The sequence below is a fragment of the Saccostrea echinata genome, unplaced genomic scaffold (genome assembly GCF_033153115.1).
Source record: "Saccostrea echinata isolate AGI-Se365-2 ecotype Australia unplaced genomic scaffold, CSIRO_AGI_Sech_v1 ptg000052l, whole genome shotgun sequence".
NCBI lineage: Eukaryota > Metazoa > Mollusca > Bivalvia > Ostreida > Ostreidae > Saccostrea > Saccostrea echinata.
The window spans coordinates 16,004,898-16,031,263 of NW_026889801.1; the positions used below are offsets into that span (position 1 = coordinate 16,004,898).

Here is a 26,366-nt window from a genome sequence, read left to right on the forward strand (position 1 = left end):
ATAGTCCCGTCTTTGCGGTTTCCATATAAAGTAACTAGGAATTTTTAAAAGGAAAATTTTGCAAAAATATAAAAATCATATCCATACAGTTTTATCAATATAAAAAGTTTAAATAAATCTGGGTCATTTATTCTTAAGACAAGCGTTTTAAAAACATGGATATCAGAGGCAATTTTAAATATAATGCCTCTTAATTTTGTATCATAAATTTCACCGTGATACAAGAAAACTGCTTTTTTATTAGTATGTCCCAGGGAAGTTTTAATCATATATATAGGCTATTCCAAATATATGGACCTTTCGGGTTGTAAGAAAAACCGCGGTCCGACTTGCTGTAAAGAATTGGGATGATTTCATATACATGTGTATACTGCGAAAACTGTAATGAATACCAAACAATCTCGCTAGAGTTCACATCAAAACTGCAGATATTTCCATGGGATATGATTGCATTTTGGAAATCATCTCTCATTCTGGTCTTAAGATTCTTTTTAAAATTCACGTTCTTGCTTGGCTTGTCAGACGCTGTGTTAGTTTTAATTTATATCTTTGCGGAGGTTACAGCAGCTAGGTCTTGCATAAGTCAGGAAACACATTTATTCCTAGGTAAGCTTATCGTACAGACTACTGGACCAGAAGAGCTTTTTTTTTTATTTTACATGAACCGCGACTTTACTCTCATTTACAAATATGAATTTCATCGCGTATTCACAGAGCAGTGGCAATCTGGTTGGAGTATTTTTTGCTGAATTCATTCACAAAATAGATGACCCTGCTTTCATTTCTTAGCGGTCAATCCATAAAGTCTTGGGGTTGTTATTTTCCAATTTTAACAAAATATATGTCGCGTTCACTTTCGATAAAGCATGTATAGCCTCAGAAGCTCATTTACATGTTCTTTTTATCAGGATTTTTTTTCTAAAACAGTTTCTACATTCACATTCACCTTCAAATAGCGATTTCATGTATACCCTCTCTTACTCGTAATTGGACAAATAGCTAGGCAAAAAATTACCCACTCTGTACCATATATTATACTTTGCCCCCCCCCCCCCCCCTCTCCTCCCCCCCCCCCCCCAAAATATTCGCCTTTTCATCAAAGTTCTTGGTTCCATATTGTAAACTGAATAAATTAATTAAATATCGTAATAACAGTATAAGGATGGTTGATTGATCGACTGATTGATAGATTATTGCTTAATGCCGGGAGCCAAGTAGGCATATTTTAGCAATATTTCGGCCGAAATTTAGGTTTATATGACCGGTTTTTAAAAATATTTGGTTTCTCTGGCAGCCTGAAGTGAGCCTACTCTTCTTCTTTTTCTTTTAGAAATCCAGAGAAACGGTCCTTTGCGTGCCAGGAGGTTGTAATCCTTGACCTGGGACACCAGTTATCATCCCATCCGACTGACTTTAATTTTAAAAATTTGTAAACAGTTAAAATTTAGATTTCTCTCTGTGTTCATTATTAACAACATTGCTTGCATTATGTACTTCTAAATTTTACTGTAAAAATCATAGTCTAAATAGACTAAAATTCTAAACTTTTATATTTGTGAAAAGTTCATGCATCGTTTATACATTATTAATTATAAAAAGTCGACTTCGAATATGCGAAATTCTAAGATTTTATGATTTATTGTTGTCAAAATTGCCTTCAATTGTGTTGGGTTCTTTTTTTAAAAAAAAAAAAAAAAAAACCTTTACCAGTCTAGTAAATGGATGACCTTTGCCAATCAAGAAAACAATACTTTATAACAATAACAATTTATTTACAAATGTACAAAAAAATCAAAATGGAACTCGGGCTCCGGTGGAATCGAGGCTTAGGAGACATCAGATGAATGGCGCACAGTAGACATCAGATGAAACACACAAGAAGCTAGTGCAAGACCATAATGTCACAGAATGATCACTAACACGTCTCCCAAACGAAGAACCATATTCATATTCATATTCATATAACATGTCGGCCGGAAGTACCAATCATCACCGGAAGTAGACGTCATCGGATTCAGGAAGTTCACTCATAACGTAGAATTAACATCAGGGAAGGTTATCTACATCTACTAAAAGGTCACTGGATTGTAGTCACTCACACTCATAAATGCAAAAACAAAAGGCCCAGGTTTCAAATGGTCCACACAGGTACCAGTAATGCATCCAATTTCCACACAGCATGGGAGCCGCCCAATCCACTAAGTATGGGTCATAATTTCACACCGTCCACACAGTTTGGTGTTCAGAACTAATCTGACAAACCTGGCCAAAACCCTGGATACGTGTAACTATTAATATCATCAGACTTGACAAACGGGTTTACCAAGCGATGCCGCAGCTCTTTATGCTACAATTCAGTGACCATCGATGCGTGTAAAGTTAAACACTCCACAATGTATGGAAGATCATTTGGAGCAATGTTTACAATATTGTGAAAATTCCTCCCTTCCTAAGAACAAAATATATTTTGTTAAAACGTAATAAAGTCTTCTTTTTTTATTTACATGCAAACTTTACGGCGCACTCTACACTGCAACATGGCGACTCAGGAAATCTGCACCTATGTTATCTGTTCCTTTGATTACCTCTGTCGTGAAGTTGTAAGACTGCAGGAAAAGTGACCACCTCATCAGTCGAGAATTCGCTACTTTCGCCTTCTGAAGATGAACTAAAGGTTGATGATCAGTTTCTATAATAAATGATCTGCCATATAAATAAGCTTGAAATTTTTGTAGAGCCCAAATTATAGCAAGACATTCTTTTTCTATAACTGAATACCTCTGTTCTCTATCGAACAGTTTCCGACTGGCATAAGCGACTGGATACTTCTTTCCGTCGTGATCTTGTATCAGAACAGCACCAACACCTTGATTGGATGCGTCTGTTCTCAGGATAAATGTTTTTGTTAGGTCTGGAAGTCTGAGAATAGGACTAAAAAGTAACATTGATTTCAAAGTCTTGAATGCATTTTCACATTGTGGTTTCCACTCGAACTTTTTAGGAACACCTTTTCTTGTCAAGTCACTTAAAGGAACTGCTACTGTTGCGAAATTCGGAACAAACTTTCGGTAGTACCCAAGTAACCCAAGGAAAGATCTCACCTCTTTTTTGGTTGTTGGTCTTGGAGCGTCCTGGATTGCCTTTAACTTCTCGTTCGTTGGTTTTATGATGCCTTCACCAATGATATGTCCCAAGTACACCAATTGGGTTTGACCAATCTCACATTTGGATGGTTTGGCTGTTAGGTGTGCATGTCTCAGCCTCTCGAATACTCTTCTCAGTTCCAGGATATGATCTTCAAAAGACTCTGTATGAATTAATATATCATCCAAAAAACAAACTGTATGTTGTAAACCCTTTAATATCTTACGCATTAATCTGTTGAACGTTGCAGGACTGTTCGACATACCAAACGGCATGACCTTGAATCTGTAAAGACCATCCGGTGTCAAAAAGGATGTTAAATCCTGATCTTGTGGTCTCATGGGAATTTGCCAGTAACCCTTACATAGATCAATTTTTGAAAAATATCTACTTTGGCCTATCTTAGCCATTAATTCATCTGGATCTGGCATAGGCTCAGCATCAAAGATTGTTACCTTGTTCAATTTTCGGTAATCAATACAAATCCTTTTGCTCCCATCTGACTTCTTAGCTACCACAATAGAGCTAGCGTATGGTGATTCTGAAGGCTCTATCACGTCCATATCGATCATGCTCTGGATCTCCTTACGTACATTGTCTCTTAATGCGTATGGTATTTGGTACGGTCTATTACGAATTGGTTCATCTGTTGTCAAATGGACTTCATGTTGAATGACATCAGTTCTTCCTGGAAGATCTGTCAACACATCTTGAAATTCATGTAATAAAGTTTTCACAGATTTACTTTGTTCAACACTGAGCGATTCATTTACCTTAACATTTCTGTAAGACTCTGTCGCTATCATTGGAAGATGGTAAAGCAACTGATCATTTCCGTTTTCATCACTTCCATCAGACTCGATCACAACACATGAGGCAAGTTCTGTTGGTACATTACACTCAAAATTGTCTCTCATATTGTATTTCTTCAGGAGGTTTGCATGGAACAACTTAATTTTCCCATTCACATCAATACGATAATCTGAAATGCCTTTTCTCTCTACAACTTTAAATGGCCCTTTCCACTGAATCAACAGTTTATTGTTATCGGTAGGAAGTAGAATCAATACATATTCAGCAACCTTGAATGATCTGCTCTGTGTCTTTCTGTCATAGTTTTTCTTGTATCTTTCGCTGGATTTCTGTAGTTCTTTTTTCACCAGTTCACACGTACTCGAGAGTCTTTCCTTCAGATCCAAGACATACTGGTAAGTGCTTTTGACCTCTGGTTGAACTTCTTTTGTCCACAACTCTCTTAATACCATCATTGGACCCCTAACTGTTCTACCAAACAGAAGCTAAAATGGTGAAAACTTTGTACTTTCTTGAGGCACTTCTCTATATGCAAATAGAAGAGCAGGTAAGTATCTATCCCAGTCTTTGGGTCTTTCAGAGCACATTTTACGTAACATGGACTTAAGTGTACCGTTAAATTTCTCAACCAAGCCATTACACGAAGGATGATAAGGTGTTGTTACTAGCTGTTTAATTGACAAAAGAAGACTAACCTCTTTCATGATGTTTGATGTGAACTGTGTGCCCATGTCGGTAAGGATTTCTTTCGGTATGCCCATCATGCTGAAGATACAGTGCTTCGGCCACTCTCTCCGTCTCTATGCCTTTCAGTGGAATTGCTTCTGGATATCTGGTGCTATAATCAACTACAGTTAAAATATATCTGTTACCTTTTTCAGTAACTGGTGCGATAGGACCTACCAGATCAACTGCTACTCTCTCAAACGGAGTGTCGATCAATGGCATCTTCTCCAATGGAACTTTTGTCACTTTGCCCTTTGGAAAGGTCCTTTGGCATACATCACATGATTGACAATATCTTTTGACATCACCTTGAATTCCCGGCCAGTAGAAACTTGACGATATGCGGTCTACTGTCTTCTTCGTTCCTAGGTGTCCTCCCATAATACTGTCATGCGCGATGGTCATCACCTTTCGTCTAAGAGTTCCAGGAATAACGAGCTGTTTAAATATTTTGTTGTCACTGACCTTTGAAGACTGGAAATGTCTGTATAACAGCCCCTTTTCCACAGAAAACCAGGAAACTATCCCATCACCAAGGTTTTTCTTTTTACCAGATGTTGCAAGATTTCTGTAGGTACTCAATGATTCATCTGTCGTCTGTAATTCTTTCATTTTATCTACATTGACATCAAGATCTATCGAATCTGATACACTTAATTCCTTCATACCTTTCTCTTCCTTAACCTTCTGACTTCTGGTCTGCACAGCTTGAAGTAATTCAAAGTTGTTTTCTCTATCTTCTCTTCTTCGCCACAGTGGATCTGGATCTGAGTGGTTTCTTACGCCTTGTACATTTCCTATAATAAGATCATACACTGGTTCTTTCATACACAATGCATTTACCTTTCCTACATAAAAAGGAGTATCAATGTCAATGACTGCTTCTTCCACCTGCCGAACTGTACCATCTATCAACACACACTCCTGCAGCTTCCCTGTTAGCTCAGTATCTTTCACAAGGTCAAGCTTAACCACGATACCACTACAACCACTGTCTCTGAGTACTTTCACATAGCTTTCACCAACATAACCCATTAGTACAGGCATAGCATCACATACCTGGCAAACACCACCCACAACTGGAAGAATGTGTCCGCAGGCTAACTTTACATGACCATTTTTCACACAGCATTCCTTCAGCTTGTCTGTCAGTATGCATGCCGACCCAACAAGAGGCTTCTCCCCTTCAGATGAGGTATTCACTGGTATGGCACTCTTTGTAGATGCGTATTGCGGCTGTAAAGAACTAGAACAGTTATTATAATCAGGATTTGACTCACAATTATTTTTTTTATTCTTCATTGCGGCCGCCTTGTGGATCTTATGAATATGTTGCATTCCATGACGATGTACACTCTGTTTTGAATAACAGTCTTTCGCCAGATGCCCTGGTTTGTGACATCTGTAGCATTTTCTATCCTTCATCTGCTGAGAGTCAGACTGTCGTCTATACATCTGATTATGGTTGCGGTTGATGAGACTTCTTTGGAATTCACTGGGATAAGTTTTCTGAAAAACTTGAACATCTTTCATGAAGGAAGAATAGCCATGTGCTTCAATGAACTGATCCGCAAGGTTAGACATTTCTTCTACATTTCCTGGGTGTCTTTCTTTTAAAAACATTGCTAAAGATCTGCTACAGCTATTCATAAATTGTTCTCTTAGAAATAAATCTTTAAGCCCTTCATAAGTCCTGGGACTTTTTGTTAAATTCAACCACTTTTCAACATAGTTATCAATGCGAGCAAAAAATTGCGATGGACTCTCACCTGGGTCTGGTTTGGAAGTACGGAACTTCGAATGAAACCCTTCCTCTGTCAACTGGAATCGCTTAAGTAACGCCTGTTTCAATGTTCTGTAATTCAAAACCTCAGATGCAGGTAAACGTGAGTAAACTTCAAGAGCTTTACCTTTAATAAGGCGCTGAGATTGATGTCCCAGACAGACTCTTCCAACTTTGCGTTGGATGCAAATCGCTCAAACCTCTGCAAGTATGAATCAATACAGTCTTTACTCTCTTCAAACACAGGTAACTTGGGAAGTTTAGCACGAGAATTTGAAACCTGACCAATTGCATTAGCATTTGTAGCAGCTATTTCTGAATTTCTATATTTTTGCAACTCTGTCTCTCTCTTGATCGTTTCTAACTCAATCTCTCTTTCTAACTTTCTTGCTTCTCTTTCTACCGCTCTTTCGTCTCTTTCAAATTTCTCTTTCTCCTTATTATCTACAAATTCTCTTAACTCTTCACCTGCCAATCCTAATCTTTACCCTAACTCAACAAACTCCATGATAAAGAATAGAGTGAGCAGAACAAAACCACCTCAACACATGTGAAAATGAACACATCTAAAACATGAAAAAAAAAACAACAAAAAAACAACAGAGTTCAAAAAAAAAAAAAAAAAAAAAAAAGAAAAAAAAGATTACAACAAAGGTATCAAAGGTAAACTTCTCTGACGTAAAAATATTATACAGGATAGAAATTATAACATTTCAAACACTATATAAATATAATCACTTGATTGAACAAAGAGCCATCCCACCGCTGCCACCAAAAATGTCACAATTGCCTTCAATTGTGTTGGGTTCTTTTTTTAAAAAAAAAAAAAAAAAAAACCTTTACCAGTCTAGTAAATGGATGACCTTTGTCAATCAAGAAAACAATACTTTATAACAATAACAATTTATTTACAAATGTACAAAAAAAATCAAAATGGAACTCGGGCTCCGGTGGAATGGAGGCTTAGGAGACATCAGATGAATGGCGCACAGTAGACATCAGATGAAACACACAAGAAGCTAGTGCAAGACCATAATGTCACAGAATGATCACTAACACGTCTCCCAAACGAAGAACCATATTCATATTCATATTCATATAACATGTCGGCCGGAAGTACCAATCATCACCGGAAGTAGACGTCATCGGATTCAGGAAGTTCACTCATAACGTAGAATTAACATCAGGGAAGGTTATCTACATCTACTAAAAGGTCACTGGATTGTAGTCATTCACACTCATAAATGCAAAAACAAAAGGCCCAGGTTTCAAATGGTCCACACAGGTACCAGTAATGCATCCAATTTCCACACAGCATGGGAGCCGCCCAATCCACTAAGTATGGGTCATAATTTCACACCGTCCACACAGTTTGGTGTTCAGAACTAATCTGACAAACCTGGCCAAAACCCTGGATACGTGTAACTATTAATATCATCAGACTTGACAAACGGGTTTACCAAGCGATGCCGCAGCTCTTTATGCTACAATTCAGTGACCATCGATGCGTGTAAAGTTAAACACTCCACAATGTATGGAAGATCATTTGGAGCAATATTTACAATATTGTGACAATTGTTGACGGACAGTCATATGATATATATACATTTGAATCACATTCTCCTGACGTTTCAGGCCGAAATTAGATGATTTGTTAACTTTGTTTTTCTATACATAATATTTCAGATAAAAAAGTATTAATTTCAATCTGATTAAAATTTACGTACAATATAGTTAGTGTAGTGAGTATGCGAGCGGATCTAGCATCTAATTTTAAATAGGCTTGATTATTTTGAAATGCAAAAAAATTATATATAATATCTTTGTTTACTGGAGTATTATAAAAGTATTGAGAAAAAAAAAAAAAAACACAGACTGAATCGTTTTACTAAGTTGAATTATGATGTAAAATCATGCGACACATTTTCTTTCTTTTACAATTCAACTGCAAACGAAATAAAAGAGCTAATTACATAGAGTGTACTGAGAATGTTCACCCCCCCCCAACTTTTTTTCTGAGAATAGTATTTTGCTGTAGTAAAATTTCATTTAGATGCTGCTCCCCCCTTTTGATGTTGTAAGGTCGAGCACTGGCAATTTCCAGGATTTGGACAGTAAATTAGCTTTTTTTTATTTGTCAGATAATTTTGGGAAGTCCCCCCCCCCTCCACACACACTTTTGGTAAGTTTAATTAAGGTTTTCCGTCTCCAACGGAAGACCTTATTATTTTCGTTCGGGTTCTTTTTCCCTATTATTATTATTCTTACCGATTTTGTGCACGCGAGTTCTCGGTAACGTCTTGGCCGATTTTCATGAAACTTTAACAAATCATGAAACTGATAGGTATTGATCTAAACCTTATTGGAATTGTTTTTCCTTGTTGACGTCACTTTCTATCTCGAGATATTAAGGATTTTCTGATTTTCAGAAGGTCGGCCTGTCCTGGAAACTCCTCCGAAACGACTTAAGATATTGAGTCAAGATTTTCAGTGAAGGTACGGGAAGGTTTGTAGATTTGCAGGCAGGTGTCCAAATCCCTCTAGTACAAAAGGCGCCGAAGCTCGGTAGGGCTCAAAAAATGTCTCAGAAACATCTCACAAAATTTTACACTTTTTCTTTCATATCTTCATACATTTTAAGAATTTGTTAAAACATATAGAAGAAAAGTTGTGCAGAATGAAACGTCCTTTCATTCGATATCAAGAAAGAGGGGCTGAACCCTCAAATTAGGGGCTGAGAGAGACCAAAAGTCTTTCAACTTTAAATCTTTAACGATCAATAATTTGTAATACATTACCGAAGCAAAGATGCTTATCTTAACGATTTACAACAATATATGATAAGATTCTGATCATATGTTAAGTAATAAGGGGTCACAAGGGGCCAGAATGCTAAATCTTTGACGCTTTATATCTTGAAAAGGGGGAATATTTTGAAAAGCATTGCTGAACAAAGGATCGTCAGAATAATGTTCTAGACAATATGCACTCTTTCAATTTTTGTCAGTCGGCCCCATTAAGGACTTGGAGGGGTGGCCCCTAAATGTTTCAATTCAGCATATCTCCACAACGAAAAGAAATCTCTGAATAGTTGTTGAACAAAAAGTCTTCAAAATCACAAGACCTTTCATTTGATGTCAAGAAAAAGGGGCTTACCCTTCAAATTATGGGGCTCAGAGGGGCCAAAAGTCTTTCATCTATAACTCTTTAACGATCAATAATTTGTTATACATTACTGAAGCAAATATGCTTATCTTAACGATTTACAACAATATATGATAAGATTCTGATCATATGTTAAGTAATAAGGGGTCACAAGGAGCCAGAATGTCGAAAAGGGGGAGTATTTTGAAAAGCAAACCTGAACAAAAGATGGTCAGAATAATGTTCTAAACAATATGCACCCTTTCAATTTTTGTCAAACGGCCCCATTAAGATCTTGGAGGGGTGGCCCCTAAATATTTCCATTAAGCATATCTCCACAACGAAAAGAAATCTCTGAATAGTTGTTGAACTAAAAGTCTTCAAAATCACAAGACCTTTCATTTGATGTCAGGAAAATGGGGTTGACCCTTCAAAAAAGGGGCTCAGAGCGGCCAAAAGTCTTTCATCTTTAACTCTTTAACGATCAATAATTTGTTATACATTACTGAAGCAAATATGCTTATCTTAAAGATTTACAACAATATATGATAAGATTCTGATCATATGTTAAGTAATAAGGGGTCACAAGGGGCCAGAATGCTTTTTACATCTCGAAAAGGGAGAATATTTTGATGAGCAATACTGAACAAAAGATGGTCAGAATAATGCTCTAAACAATATGCACCCTTTCAGTTTTTGTCAAACGGTCCTGTTAAGGACTTGGAGGGGTGGCCCCTAAATATTTCTATTCAGCATATCTCCACAATGAAAGGAAATCTCTGAATATTTCTTGAACAAAACGTTTTCAAAATCACAAGACCTTTCATTTGATATCAAGAAAAAGGGGCTGACTCCTCAAGCTAGGGGCTCAGAGGGGCCAAAAGCATGTCATATTTAGCTCTTTGATAATGTTATATTAATCAGAAAAATGAAATCTAATTGGGGAAGTCTATATATTTTTATCTTATAACAAAGATCATAGTCAAAATCATATCTCATCTTATCGAAAAATCGGACGGAAGATCTACTCGTTGCTCGCTACGAGATCTCATCTAGTTTTTTTTTTTTGTTTTTTGTTTTTTGATTTTTGTTTTTTTTTTGTTCGTCTGATTTTTTTTTTTTTTTTTTGTTTGGGGGGGGGGGAGTTGCCCCCCCCTCCCCCGCCCATTTTTGAAACCGTTGCTACGGGCCTGCAAGCCATGCACATTTTTTTCAAAGTGTGTTAATATGGTCGATATTAAAGCACTTTGAAAAGATTTTTTTTTCAAGTGCGTTAACTTGGTTCAAAATTTAACGCACTTTGAATTTTTTTCAAGTGCATAATTTTTCAAGTGCGTTGTAACAAGTGCACATCACTTTTCAAAATTTTTAACTATAATATGTTTCTTCGCAAACCGTTTACGTCAGATTCAAGATCTCTACCACCCAAAAACTGTCTTTTCCACGTATATTGTATATACAATTGCACGGGTCATTTATATATACTTCCTGGTTCTCCGGTCCAGCATTTTCAGAGTTTGTTGAAAAGATTTCTTGAATGAAAAGCATTTTTTTTTCTGTACTCGCTGCTCCGTTACGTCCTTCGATGTCATCGTTTTTTGATTTTTCTAATGAAGTCTGTCTTTAGATATTGATATCTTTTAAACGAAGTAATATATTACGTAACATTTTAGCATATGAAGAAATGCACCAATACTAAATTTAATCAATTAAATTTTATTTCGTTTAAGCACCATTTATTAGAGGTATGACTATACACATTATAAAGTATATAATTAGTTTATAACTCAATTTTGACCCTGCTCCGTGACCCCATTTTTCCTGTTTTAAATCTTTGATAATTTTGATAAATATCAAGATATATTTCAATTTTTTAATTCAAATTATATGAAGCTATTGCTAAAATATGTGTACCGAATTTCGATATGATATGATATGATGTTGAATAAAAAAGTTATGCCAAAATTCTACGAATTTTTTTAATGATTCTCGTATTATCTGACAAGTCAACATGATTTTGTAACAAGTTGACATAATTTTTTGACAAGTCAACATAATATATTACAAGTCGACATCAGTATCTGACAAGTCGACATACATGTAACATCTAACAAGTCGACTTGTCAGAATATTATGTTGACATATCTTGACACATTTTGATGACAAATAAATATCAGTTAGTGGCTTTAACATACTTTAATAACAAAATACCGAGTTCCTGGTCCTGATGATTATTATCTGACAATACGACAATAATTATTCGACAAGTTGACATAAACATCTGACAAGTAGTGGCAGAAATATGTCACAATAATATCTTGTTCGTACAGCATGATTTTCTTAAGATTATTTTTAACTTTAATCTGTGCAATCATTTTATTTGATGGCCCATCAGTAATGTGTATCTGTATAATATGGAATTCATGGTGGAAATGCCCTGCAAATCGTATACTATCTAAATTATTAGTAATTAAGAAGAGAATTTTTCATACTTTTGTCACAGGGTAAATTATAATTAATTAATTAATATTACTAATTATCATTCATATCATATTCATACATTTGTCTAAGGCATTATATTATTATAGTAACTAGTGAATTCCGTTCCCACTACGGAATTTACTACGTTCATTCATTGCCTTATTCATTCATTCATTCATTTATACGGTTGAGTGGTCAGTGAGAGTACGGGTGTGTGAGTGGTCAAACTGGTTTTATTCTGTCCCCTGCGCATTCGCGCCAATACTAATTCTCAAGCACTCCAACCTAAGACTTTGGGGAGAGAAGACGCTCTCTCTCCCCAACACAACTTTATCTCACGATAATTGTGAACTTTGTCTAGGATTTACGGTAAGAAATAACTGGTAAATTATTTCTAAGGATTCAATTACTATTCAATATCTATTTGATCATTTTATTTCAATCAAGTATTTTATAAATTCTCCAAATTTATAAAATTTAAATTATGATCCGCGTAAAAGTGTGAGTGAGGCGAGAGATATTTAATACCTGTTGTTATATTTCAGGTCACCCTTCCTTCTATATTATAAAATTCCACAATCGTAGAATATATATTATATATAAACATCGAACCCAGCAGTCGTGTTGTTTTATATTATACCACATTTATAAGACTGTGACACTTTGTTTTTAGATTATTCAACAACCAGCAACGTTCAAATTCCTATATATTTCAGTGTTTGGGACGCATACACTATATCTCGAATTTTCGCAGTTTACCCCATACTCCCTGAAACAGTTAATATCTTTTAGCATCAGCTTAAAAAAATTCTTCAGTACGCAGACCCTTAGAAAGCCCAACATAAGGGGATATACAATCCTATATTTTTATGGGGAGAGGTAACAAATATTTGCACACATAAACAAGGGGGTTCAATTGACGGAGGTTGTTAGCTCGAATATTCACCCTTTATTCGCCTGTTTATTTCCATTTTATTATCTATATTACAAATTGTCACCCCCTTGAAAACCATTTTCAACCTCGGCTGCGCCTAGGTTAACAATTGTTTTCATGGTGTGAAAATTTTCAACGTGATATATTTAACTACATTCAGTATTTAAACATGTATACTAGTCAACTCTCAATACCATATACACGTCCTCTGGTTGGTTTAGCACACTTTCAGAGCAAAAAAAAGGTACACCAAATAAAAAATATACCTTGCAAGTCGCGTTACGGATACAATAAGAGGTGTTAACTATATACAGGCCAGTAGCAACGGTTTCAAAAGTGGGGGGGGGGGGGCAACTTCCCAAAAAATCAGACAAGCAAAACAAAAAAAGGTAATTTACTGTCCAAATTCTGGAAATTGCCAGTGGAAATTTTACTATAGTAAAATACTATACTCAGAAAAAAGGTGGGGGTGGGGGGGGGTGGGGGAAGAGTACTTTTCACGAGATAGTAAGTTCTACAATTTGACATAATGTAGTGCAAAAAAAAAAAAAAAAATTAATATCTCTTGCAAATGACCGCAACATTTTCATCTTCAATTTTCAGAGCCTCAATTCTTTTTCATTCTCCTTGCGCCACTGAAAGTACCTGTACTACTTGCCATTTAAACAATTTTTACTACTTTGCAGATCAGACCTGGCGCGTCTCTAGAGTTACCTAACAACAACGCTTTATGATAAATGTAATGACTTCAACTTTCAATCGTCAACTTCTTTTACTTATGTAGCAATGATACCCTTATCACCTGCATATGGAATTTATGTTTCTCATTTGATTCGATAAGCAAGAGTTTGCTAGCTCTACGTATGAACAATATCTAAAACGAGGCAAGCTATTAACAAACAAGTTTAAGAAACAAGGGGCCCATTCCCTATGTGTATCTTTTCATTTACCCCCGCTTTCGATGCCAGTGATATCACTCTTTTGTCCATGATTGTTTGGCTTTTGATTTTATAAAAAAAATAATTAGTCGATATTTATCCTGAATATTACGATAAGTTAGGCAGTCAGTATAGTTCTAGAAAATTACATTTGCATTTTTCAGTGAGAACGATTGACCCACTTGGCTTACATTTTTCATATAGATGTAAATATATAACGTGCCTGCGTGCAAAAGCCTAGCTGGTAGGATCTTAAATTTTGTTACTGTACACTGTGAAGAGGTATTTAATTTTCTAACTTTGCACACATATTAAACAAGAAGTCTGTGAGGCAATACTCACTAGTAATCTGATGTGAATATACGCTCTCATGTGAACTGCAAAGAGTAATTGTTGAGAAAACTGCGATGGAAATTTGATACAGACAGACGCACGAATAAACAAGAATTCATACAAAAATGAATCCCAAAATATGACATGCCTAAAGAAAGTGTGTGCTAAAATTTGAAGTATATGCGATGAGTAATTGCTAAGAAAACTGCGACGAAAATTTGTTACCGACAGACAGACAAAGAGACAGACATACAGACACACAAGGGTAAAACAGTATACCCCTTCTTCTCATTCGGAGCGGGGATATAATAACTTGTTGTATGTGTGTATAAATAATCGTACTGACCTGGAAAAACAACATTACAGTCAAACTTTGCTATCTCGACCTCAATGGGACCAAGAAAAAACCTTGCGACATCGGAGGATTCGAGATATTAGGGTTAAAATGCATAAAAAAAAGAATTGGGGACTTCCATCTTACCTGGACATATCCATGGTATTAGAGATATCAATGTTCGAGATACCTATTAGTTTAACTGTATAATTGTTTTATTATTTGATTCAATGATTGAATAATACAAACTTGTAAAGCTAACATGCAACCTTTCTTGTTTACATTTGCTGAAAATAAAATAAAAATAACTATATAGTTGTATTAATTTGGAATTTCTGACTCCATTTGAAAAAAATATCAGGCACGTTGCATCGATTTTGAAACCTGGGGGGAGAGGGAGGGGGTAAAAAAAATTTCTAAATTCCAAATTTTATTTCGTGTGAAGGGATGTGACGGTACATATTGTCGTTCTGTTCGTATTGTCGTCGGTGGCAATATGTACCTACCCCCATTACACATATTGTCGCCCATCGGTATACATTTTGTCGCCGGTGACAATTCCTTACTTTCCTTCTGCATAATGGACGATAAAATAAATGTACAGTCAAGCATCGGCACATGCTGTAGTCGGCGACAATATGTACTGTGAACATTTGCAAATTTTGTCGCCGATAAATTATTTCATACAATTATTACTGCTGTTTTGAGTTCAATACGATGATTTAGCCACCTGAGGAATACAGTATTCACTGAACCCGAAGGGCGAGATGAATATTGCACATCGAAGGTGGCTAAATCATCTCGTTGATCTCAAAACAGCAATAATTGTTTTGATATATAATTCAATGATGAAATGATATAAAATCATTAAGCAGTTCATGCCATCTTACTTGTTACAAGCCAATTGCAATGAGAGAATCAGTGTTAAATAAACGTTACCAGTCGTATTAAATTGGATTTTTTGAAATCAACTTTAGTTGCTATGATAATAAAAGAAATAATGTCAGGCTCTTTGATAGCATCGATTTCGGCGGGGGGAGGGGGGGGGGGGCAATGGGGGCATTATCAGGGGAAAATCGTTGATTAACCCAACGAAAAGAGAATTCTCTTTACTTCAAATTTTGTTTGATGTTTGGTGGGGTTAGGGGTGGGGTGTTGCAACCACTATTGAAATAACGTTCACTATTGAAATAATTTCGTTATTTCAATAGTGGTTGCAACAGTGGGGTATTAAGAAACATTAGTGAGGGACCAGCCTTTCAATGAACGTTTTTATTCTAATTGAATTCAAAGTAAAAAATTACGTTCAGGAAAAAGTGTTGGGGGGGGGGGGGTCCCTTCCACCCCAAAACCATCCCCACTCCAAATTATATATTCCCTAATGTTATGTTCACCTGAGTGGAAGTCGGTAGCAAGTGAAATAGCTTTCCAAAACTATTGGTATCAATTTCCCGATCTATTTTTAGACCAATGTAGAGAACATAAATCCTTACATTCACCTGGAAAATCACATGCATGTGAATATAACGAAGTGTTTTTTCTACTTTGTTGAATCTCAGCCAATAGGAGATATGATTTATTCAATTGTGTAATCATAGCGAATATTTACTAGGGCAGTGAAGAGATTGACAAACACACTCATACAAACACGCACGGAAGGAGACAGACAGACAGTAGAATTACTCGCAATAATGAAGGGAGAAAATTTTGTGGTAAAAATTGTTTGTCAAGGATCGGTGTACACGACTATGATTTACAAAGATTTCAGAATTCCTGAATATTCTCTTTTGTCAGTTGTCATTATATAGAGTTTTTGAGTTCAGTAGTAATATGTATCTTGATAATATCTTTTGCTATTCTTATACATGTGCCAATGTAATTATGGATGGTGGTCGGGGGGGGGCACATTTTAGCTCACCTGAGCTGGAAGCTCAAGTGACTTTTTGTAATCACTCTTAGTGGAAAATAATCAAGAAAAGCCAAAGATATGGTAGAGTCATTAAAATCTTTTCAATAACCACAAGACCAAAAAAAGCTGAAACTTGTATGGAAGCTTCCTTACTTGGTGTAGATTTTAAAAGAACTGCAAAGCCATCATTAAGGAACCGTACTAAAGTGGAAAAATCCAATGGTAGAGACTAGAAATATTCATTTTTTATCAAATCACGTCCGCTGTATATAGGGTTGGGTCACAAAAGGCGATCAGAAATTTACATCCGAATACATGTATAGTGTAGGGGGGGGGGGGATCTTAATGTAGAACAGCAGACCAAAAGTTTTTCAGGTAACCCTTGTGGCCCATGACCCTTTTGATTAAAACCTGCTTCCATAGAAGCTACATGTATGTGATATTGGTTAAATCTTCAAAAGCATTGGATATCAATGTACTTTTTAAAAGTTAAATTAATAGTAGGATGCAATTAATTTCGATAGATATTTCAGATATTTTAAATTAAAGAGATATTTCATGTATGTACAACCTGTCTGCTACCAAGCCTTCTAAACTTTCCTCATCATTAGCATTATCTTAATATGTGCATTCAGGGTACTCAAATTTTGTTGTATGCCTGCAATAAGATATACCGACAGACGACAATATGTGGAGTTATGGAAGGTACATAAATGTCGCCGGTGACAATATTATACTGTATCAAAAGGAAGATCAAAAAGCCTTTCCACGAACATTTTACATGTATACTTAACCGATAGTAGACATTGTTCAGGAAAAAGTGCCCCCCTTCCCTCTACGGGTGAAATAACTTTTCAGATCTAATTTTATCCATTAGGAAGTTCTCAATTTACTTTTTAGTCCAATGTAGACAAAATTCATGAGCTGCAACAACGTAGCCCTCTCCGATTTTTTTTTTTTTTACATCAGATGAAAAATATTGAAGAGAGCTACATTATTGCAGCTAAAAAATTCATATTTTCACCTGGAAAGTCACGTGCAAGTGAACTTAAAGTTCTTGTTGTATTTTTTCTATCATATTGGATCTCAGCCAATCAGAGAGCTAAGATTATTAATTCACATAATAATAGTGATGGCCTTTGCTTTCTTTCATACTATTTTTTCTTAATAATCCTTGTAATATGTTCCTTTTTTTCCAAAAAAGGATACATTTCAGCACACCAAAGTGCTTGCTGGGATCATGACAATTACAACTGTCATGGTAACATGACATTTACAATTGAAGTTAGTAGTTAAAATTATTTTCGTATAAAAGAATTATAAGGCTTGTAACCTCACACTCATAACCAGATATCATTGAGATGGTGGCCATCTCAAAGGGCCCCGCTTTCAAAACCGAACATGAAAAGGCAAAGTAGCTGAAAAGGGTTTACTTTGAAGAGAAACATTTGTGTACTATTAAGGGATGTGTTGTTTGAGTCTAAAGGGCTTCTATGTCATCCTCGTTATAATAAAAAATGGCATAAAAATCACGAGAGCTCCATACCCTCTATCAAAACACAGCACACAAATCACTAATGTTGCATATCCTCTATGAAAATTGTTGCATATCCTCTATCAAAATATAGAAGGAAAATCACAAATGTTCCATACCTTAAGTCAATTGATAAAGTTTGAGGCTAACTGGACTCAAGGGAAAGAAATTATGCACTGAACAAAGATTTTAGACAGAGAGGCTATTTTTGACCTTGACCCTTGACCTAGAAACTTTGTTCAAGGTCACTGCACATCAATTGACCAGTGGCACTCTGTGAGTGAAGTATGTACCACATTGGACCAAGAGGAGAGAAGATATCCTCCGGACAAGGATTTTTCATATAATTCTGCTATGACCTTAAGCTTAGACCTAGAAACATGGTTCAAGGTCACTGCACACCCTTCATCCAAAGACACTCAGTTAGTGAAGTATGAGCCAGATTGGGCCAAGGAGATAGAATATATGCTCCAGACAAGAGATCTCGGACGGACGGACAGACTGATTACTATAGGGCGCCCGCAGAGCGGAGCCCTTATTAATTAATAATGTCTGGCAACATGCAAGTAAAGAAATTTTGCTGAATATTTTAAAGTACTGTATATACTCCTTAAGGATACTATTTCATGAACCTTTCTCCTTCCACACAGGCCAACATTGATATTTGTGAATGCATAAAGTAAACAATTCAAGACAGTGACATGTTTTATTCCATTCTTTGCATAGTCATTTCATCGTGAAAGCATTTGTACATACATGACTGTATAAAGATAAGGAATTATTTTCACTGACTGATTTAAAAAAATTCTTTAAATTCTCAATATATGAAAAAAATATTCCTTTACAACTGTTTCTATCAAAGCACTTAACATGAATGAACCTATTAAATGAATGCATTACTTATTGAATGATTATTTGATAAATTGCTCTATTTAACTTCTTTAGTTATCTAAAGAAATATGCACGCTGATTTAACAAAAGTATATACAGACTTATACACAACATAGTTTATATATACCTTTCAAACACTAATTCCAAGACTTTCCCAAACTTTCTTCATCTTTAAATCAAGAAATATTTTTTTTATTTCTAATGCTCCAATACATAAGTGTATACTAGTACAACACAAATAACAGAGACAAAAATATTGTTAGACAATCTTTTTTTGTATATTACTGCATTGTACTTTACACAGGTACAGTCCTTTTTCTTGCAATTTTAAGTATAATCATAAGCATTAATTTAATGTCCAAACAATAAAAAGCTGTTTTGTTGGTGTTACACAAGATGTGATGGTTTTTTCAACATTGCCCTTGCTCTACATGTATACATGATGGAGGAAATGTGATACAGGTAACACGGTTGAAACAAAAGTCATGCATGAACATGCATTTAATATAATTATTAGGCAAGAAAATCCATTTCCAGATCTGTGTTGTTGTTGAAAACTTGACATAATATTCGAAACCCTTTCAACTTCTTTTCTTTTAATCAATGTCTCCATTTTTTCTTCCTATATATTGATTTTAATTTTTTGATGGTAGTGCTTTGGGTGTTGTTATGTGAAGATCTATCGGAAATAGGCAGTCCTCTTTCTTCCCCTGTCGTTTGATGTTTTTAGGTAATATCTGAAAAGAAAGCATCGGTCATGAGCATTTAAAGCAATGTAGGAAATATCAACAAAAAATACAACTAGTTGCCAATTTTTGTAATTGCACACCCCGCATCCAAGATGTAAATTGCATTTGGAAGTATTCTAAGTTTGTCAAATGGCACAGAGTATTTGTGAAATACCAACTACAAAATCATGAACTTAGTAGGCATTCAAATGATAAGCATATTAGAAACTTAAATATTATAAATCTCACAGAATGAAAAGACAGCAAAGATTTCCATAGGACATAAATGCCCAGTCGCGGGTATATTAGTAATGCAACATTAAAAGAGCTATATAACCCCCCCCCCCCTTTAAATGTCATATTTTTAAAAATTCTTGAAATGTCCTGAATTGTATATATTGCATGAACTAGATGTGTCGAATGCCATGAATGCCTCCACAGTTAATTTCTTAATTTTTTCTAAGTTCAAGAGAGATAACTTTGTCAAAAATCATCGGACCATGACCAAATTTGAACTTGACCTGTATTTTTTGGTAAAATACCTGCATATGCAATTTCAACCTTATTTTTACATCCCTACAAAAGTAAGAAAGTGGAAACTGAACATTTCTATTTTTTCTAAGTTCAAGAGGAATAACTCTGTCAAAAATCATCGGACCATAACCAAATTCGACCTTGACCTGCATTTACAAATATATCCATATGTAAAATTTGCGTTGAATATGTGCAACTGTTGCAGAGATAATGAATGGGAAGTGAATGATGATGGAATGACAGAACAAAGTAACACTATATTCCCCTGGCCATTTTATGGCGGGGGCAGAAAAATCAGAATTAACAAAAAATATCATGGTTTTGAAGCAGGTCATTGACAATTTTTGTTTCTAGGACATCACAGGCTATTTAGATTTTGTGTTATTTTTCAGAAAGAGGACAATATGTACACAATTTGTTCAATTTTTACTCTAAAATTTAAAAAGCGCAAATCTGCTTCATAACAATATTAACATATTTCACTGATACAGTCCATTATCATTTTACAAAAGTTATGGAAAATTTGACTATAGGTCGTCTTCCTGATGTCATATCTAACATATGATGTCATGGCTGATGAAAATATATCCACCTGTTTTAGAACATAATTATGCATTTCTCTGTCAAAGTTTGATTTTGGGGGCAAATATCAATTGGTCACTATCAAATAGTAGTGTATGAATTTTGACTTTTACTCGACACTCAGGGCCATTGAGCAGTGAGGGATCTTTAAAGTGCCAACGCCTGATGTGACACGGGGCCTCAGTTTTTAAGGTCTCATCCAAAGGACCCACAACTTTCACTTCAAAGTGCTGATCGCATGGCGAAGGAACAGTTGCTACCCATTTTTTTTTATCGATTTAGGTCAGTCGCGGCCAAGATTCGAACTCACGACCTCCCGATCATGGAGCGAGCACTCTACTGATTGAGCTACTGCGAACGGTCTTCAAAATTGAAATTGAAATCTAAAAAAAAAAAAAAGATATAGTTGATAAATTCTCACCAAGTTCTGTTTAAGTGCATAAGCTTATGTAGAAATATCTTAAATGCTTTTTTTAAAACTAAGCAAAATACAAATATAAGAAAGTGAGGTCAAAGGAAAGGTTAAAGTAAAAACAGGTTGATGCCCTTCAAAAGCTTACTTCATTTTGTATCAGCATATGAAGTTTGATACATGTAACACTGTCCAGAATGGTTTCTTAAAAACTGAGCTAAATACTAATTTAAGAAAAGTGAAGTCAAGGTCAAAGGAAAGGTCAAGGTTAAAAAAAATGTTGATGCAGTTGAATATCCCTCATCAGTATGTACAGTGGCTGCAACGTTATTGTTGACAAACCAATTGTGTAGAATCGTTCGTGTAACGTGCGTGATCGTTCGTGTAACGTGCGAGATCGTGCGTGTAACAGACTCAATCGTTTGCGGTTTTAATCGTGCGTGATCGTGCGTTAAGAAACGTTTAAATTTTGTTTTGTAAGTTTTTATCGGAATGTTATTTGTTATACAAGCATTTCATTTGTCTGTTTTTTTTTTTTCGATCCAAATTAAATAAATGAAGCACGATTTACATAACTGAAAGCAGAACGAACTATTTATCGCTTGGAAATAAGCAATATAATAAGTCGTACATTATGGGAATACCTAATTGAAGACCTACAAGTAATTGAAGACCTACGGAAGACCTAGGGAAGACCTACAAAAATATGGGCTATATACAGCAAAACTGATGTGATATTCTTATTAATCATGTCTTAAATATATAAAGTACACAAAAAAGTTTTATAAAAAGAAGTTTTAAAGTGTATTTTTAAAGCTCGATATGGGGAACTATTTCTTCTCTCAGACGACCTACCGCAAGAACGATAACTCGCGTTAATGACAAATCAGCTGTTCACCAAAACACATCAGAAAAATGTAAATAAATCAATAGTTAATTGAAGAAAAACAGAAGCATTGAAGATATTTTGAAATAATTAAATCAAAGATGAAATAATAAAAGGGAATATTCAATTAGATATTATTTCACTTCGTAAAAAAAAAAAAAATAAAAATAAAAAACTTAACCAAAGCAGAGACATCTACATATTATATAATACCATAATTTAATCAATCATAAAATATGTGTATATTTTTTTAATGAATTATTAAATTGTTATAAGAAGTTTCCATGATTCCTATGCATGGACTCTTTTTTTTTTTTTTAAACCGAATTCCTTTCTTTCTTTTTAAAAATTTTAATTTATTTTCAAAATTATTTTCATTGGTATATCAATGTACAAATTAAATATGATAATAAATAATGTGTTATATACACATAAATAAATATGTTTATGCTTTGACAGAGTGTTAAAACTAAGTTTAAAAAATCGGAAGTATTTTTTCTTAAAGATCAGAGCAACAATCACTTACAAAATCTTCTTACATTCACTGAGCCTGAACAGCAAAAAAAGATTTCTTTTCTCAAAATATGCATGCATTTCATTTAAGTGATTACATGTTACTTATTTAATTTATAAAAAGAATTTGTGTACTTTGTATGTAAATAACAGACAGAATATATTAAACTATTTCTTGTTGCTATCCATAAATTCATTGATTAATTCTGTAGATTTTAAATTGTCGTGTTAATTTATATTTCATGGAATTCCACTTGAAAAGTCTTATTATATTCATATTTCTGAATCTGTTAATATTTATTTTCAGTTTATGACATATTAAATTGATCTTATTTTAAGGAGAGGTCAAACAGTGTAAGTTATTTATTTAATCAAAATATGTTCAAGAATGATATACAGTATATTTTGGCTCTACGTGTTTAAAAAATATTCCTTATTTAATGTTATTCTTAATGTTTTAAGTAGTATTTCTGGGAGTACATGACGGGTTATTCTAACATACATTTTTTTTTATTGTTTTTGCCACTGTAATATAAATATGTTTTTGATTAAGAGAAAAAAGTGACCATTTTGGAATTTTTTTTTCAAAATGCTATCATTTTAGTCACATGTAAAACTCATTGAGTTTTTTTATTTGCTTCACTTAATAGGTTTAAAAAGTTATTTTATATTAAGAAATCTTAATTATTCTTTCATGAAGCACAGAAAATGAGTGTCTCTGTAAGAATTAAGATAATATAATTAAAAGATTTTTAAAAATATATATCTGGTTTGTTGACTGTAAATTAACTTCATCAGAGCAAGTGGGGTATGTTGATAATTGCAATCAAAACATGGAAATATCCTCAGGGTGTGTATATAACACATTAGTGGTGAAGCCTTTAGGTCAGAGTGATATCTTACCTTACATGGTTTAAGACAAATCCACAGTATACATTTCAATATTTTAGATTAAAATATTTAATATTTATCTCATAAAACATATTACATGTTTGAAGAATTGCAATAAACTATAATTAAATATTGACTATAGATAATATTGAAAGTATACATCTAATGTGAAATATTAATTTATATATATCAATCTCATCAAAATTCATATTCCAGCTTATATCTTTATTATAAAAATGATTGAAAAACTCAACAAATATCATTTGAATTTTTTTATTTGTATTTTCCCTGTTCACTTCACCATAATATACATGTTGTTGTTTACAAGTTAACCAGAGTTACCGTTCTTGCGATAGGTCGTCTGAGAGAAGAAATAGTTCCCCATACCGAGCTTGAAAAATACACTTTAAAACCTCTTTTTATAAAAATTTTTTGTGTATTTTATATATTTAAGACATTTTTAATCAGAATATCACATCAGTTTTGCTGTATATAGCCCATATTTTTGTAGGTCTTCCCTAGGTCTTCCGTAGGTCTTCAATTACCTGTAGGTCTTCAATTAGGCAGGCCGTACATTATTGTGTTCTCGTCAAATAGCGTGATTTTTTGTGATAAATCGTTCTAAAGTCTTAGTTGTTTAAAAAAATTCTCTGATGTTAATTATGTTTACTGCTTATTATGGTCAAGATATTTTTAAAATCAATATATCAAAAATAGATATTTTTACAAATAAATAAATAAACAATTCTCAATGCTTACATAAATATTTAGTCGGCGAATGTACATGTACACGACATGTCGAGGTTTCGTTTATCAGTGTTTATCTCTGGAGCTTACTTTTAATTATTTTTATAATTTCTGCAAATAAATGATTTGTAAAATAATTGTTGATTTTAGAGATTCCCAAATGGAAACATGGATATAACTTATAATCAAATTCATTTTCATGCCATTTTTTTTTTCAAACTTATCCCTTTCTGCATATTATGAAATCCAATTCAATCAAAACTCACGGTCAACCTACATGCGTACATCTTCTGATAGAACGAAAAAACATCAGTTTTCGTAAGTCGGAGAATTACGTAAATAATTATTTGTAATCTAAAATAATTGATAAGTCTTACATGTATTTAGTTCTAGAAACATCCGTTTCTATTTTTGTTTTTCATTTTTCAAAGTCAATGAAATAATATGAATAATTATTTGAGAACTAAAATAAGTATTAACTAAAGCCTTATTTCGTTTTGAAAATATCCATTCCTAAAGAATTTGAACTATTTTGCGTGAAGAATCGTGCGTTTGCGTTAGCAATCGTGTAAGATCGTGTAACGTGTAGAATCGTGTGCGTGAAGGATCGTTCGTGTAACAGATTTTATCGTGCGTTAATCGTGCGCAATCGTTCGTGTAACGTGATCGTTCGTGTAAGTTGTCAACAATAACGTTGCAGCCACTGTATCAGCATATGAAGTTTGGTAAAAATATCTTGAATAGTTTCTTTAAAACTGAGCTAAACACTAATTTAAGAAAAGTAAGTCAAGGTCAAAGGAAAGGTCATGATCATGAAATGTTGATGCAGTTGAGTAGTTCTCCTCCATGTGTATCAGCATATGAAGTTTGATAAAAAGATCCTGTCATAGTTTCTTTGAAACTGAGCTTTAAACTGTGCTAAATACAAAGCATAACGGAGGGACAGAAAGACGGAAGATAGACATGACAAACTCTATATGTCCTAACCATATTCATGTATTCTGATGCATTGTATTTAAAGACACATCTATAAATGTCTTTATAGTACTGATACATGTCCCCCAAAAATGGCTAATCAGTAATCTGAAATGAAGAACTTTGCGATCTTGCTAAAAAAAATAATAATACAGCCAGGGTTTAACACTAAGGCATGTCAGACCAACTTGTTAAATGAATGGTATGGTTGTGTGCATTTGTATGTGAACTAGACCTTTTGGTCAGGTTGATAACTGTTAAATCCTTTTCAGTCTTTTGAATAAATATATACAAAATTGTAAAAAAAAAATCTTATTTGTACAAATGTAAGCACAACCTTTCCTCTGTATGTTGAAATCCCTTCATAACAGTATTGTTATTTTTAGCAATAAAATTTTTCATGATATATATTTTTAGCTGCAGTAGACAAGTCTGGGTTGAAATGTATCAATTGATATGGTGTAAATACTTACCAAATAACACTTTCTGTATTTATTAATATTTAGGATAATAATTTTAGTAAAGTTTGTTGAATGTCTTTAAGGCTCATAATTTTCATGTCCCAATTAATGAACCAGACTTAAAAAGGATACTCTGTCAGAATCTTGACACACATGAGAGATAGTTTCAAAAGTTACCAATTAAAATTAGCAATTGTAAGAAGTTTCGTCAGGGCAAGTGATTTTATGGTTAGTAATTCAAATAATGGAAGGTAGCCTGACATGTCTAGTACTTGTTAAAATAAATGTCAAACCTGATACTCAAACCCCGTTATCTTGAACTATCCATGGAACTGTGGAAAAACTTGGAGATATCGGGAAGATTCAAGATGTTAAGGGCAGTGCTCCAAGTCACACTTCCTACCAGGTCGCTAAATGACGACCTAAACTTTTTTTGGTAGCCATTTCAGAACTTCTGGTCACAATCAACAAATATTTCACTCGCCATGGTGAAAAACATTTTGTGAAAACACATTTACATGTAGCATATAGTTAAAGCAAGGAACAACACTCATTTATGTACCTACCATGTCTTTTTAAAATTTATCAAAGATTACTTATTACTGTCACTTAATAATTTGCTAGGCTGAAGAAACCACTCATGAAATAGTAGTTCATAGAACCACCAATATGG

At 34.2% G+C, this 26,366-nt stretch overlaps 1 protein-coding gene across 1 annotated transcript in view; it reads right to left on the minus strand.

Moving 5' to 3' along the window:
- Window positions 1-4,647: 4,647 nt before the first annotated feature.
- LOC133203996 (uncharacterized) overlaps window positions 4,648-26,366 on the minus strand; it is a 69,794-nt gene continuing 48,075 nt past the window's right edge. Inside the window, exons 2-3 of the mRNA XM_061339784.1 lie at window positions 6,594-6,934; window positions 4,648-6,504 (exon numbers count right to left, since the gene is read on the minus strand). Of these exons, the coding sequence (XP_061195768.1) occupies window positions 4,648-6,504; window positions 6,594-6,934 (2,198 nt within the window). The remainder of the gene's footprint in view (window positions 6,505-6,593; window positions 6,935-26,366) is intronic.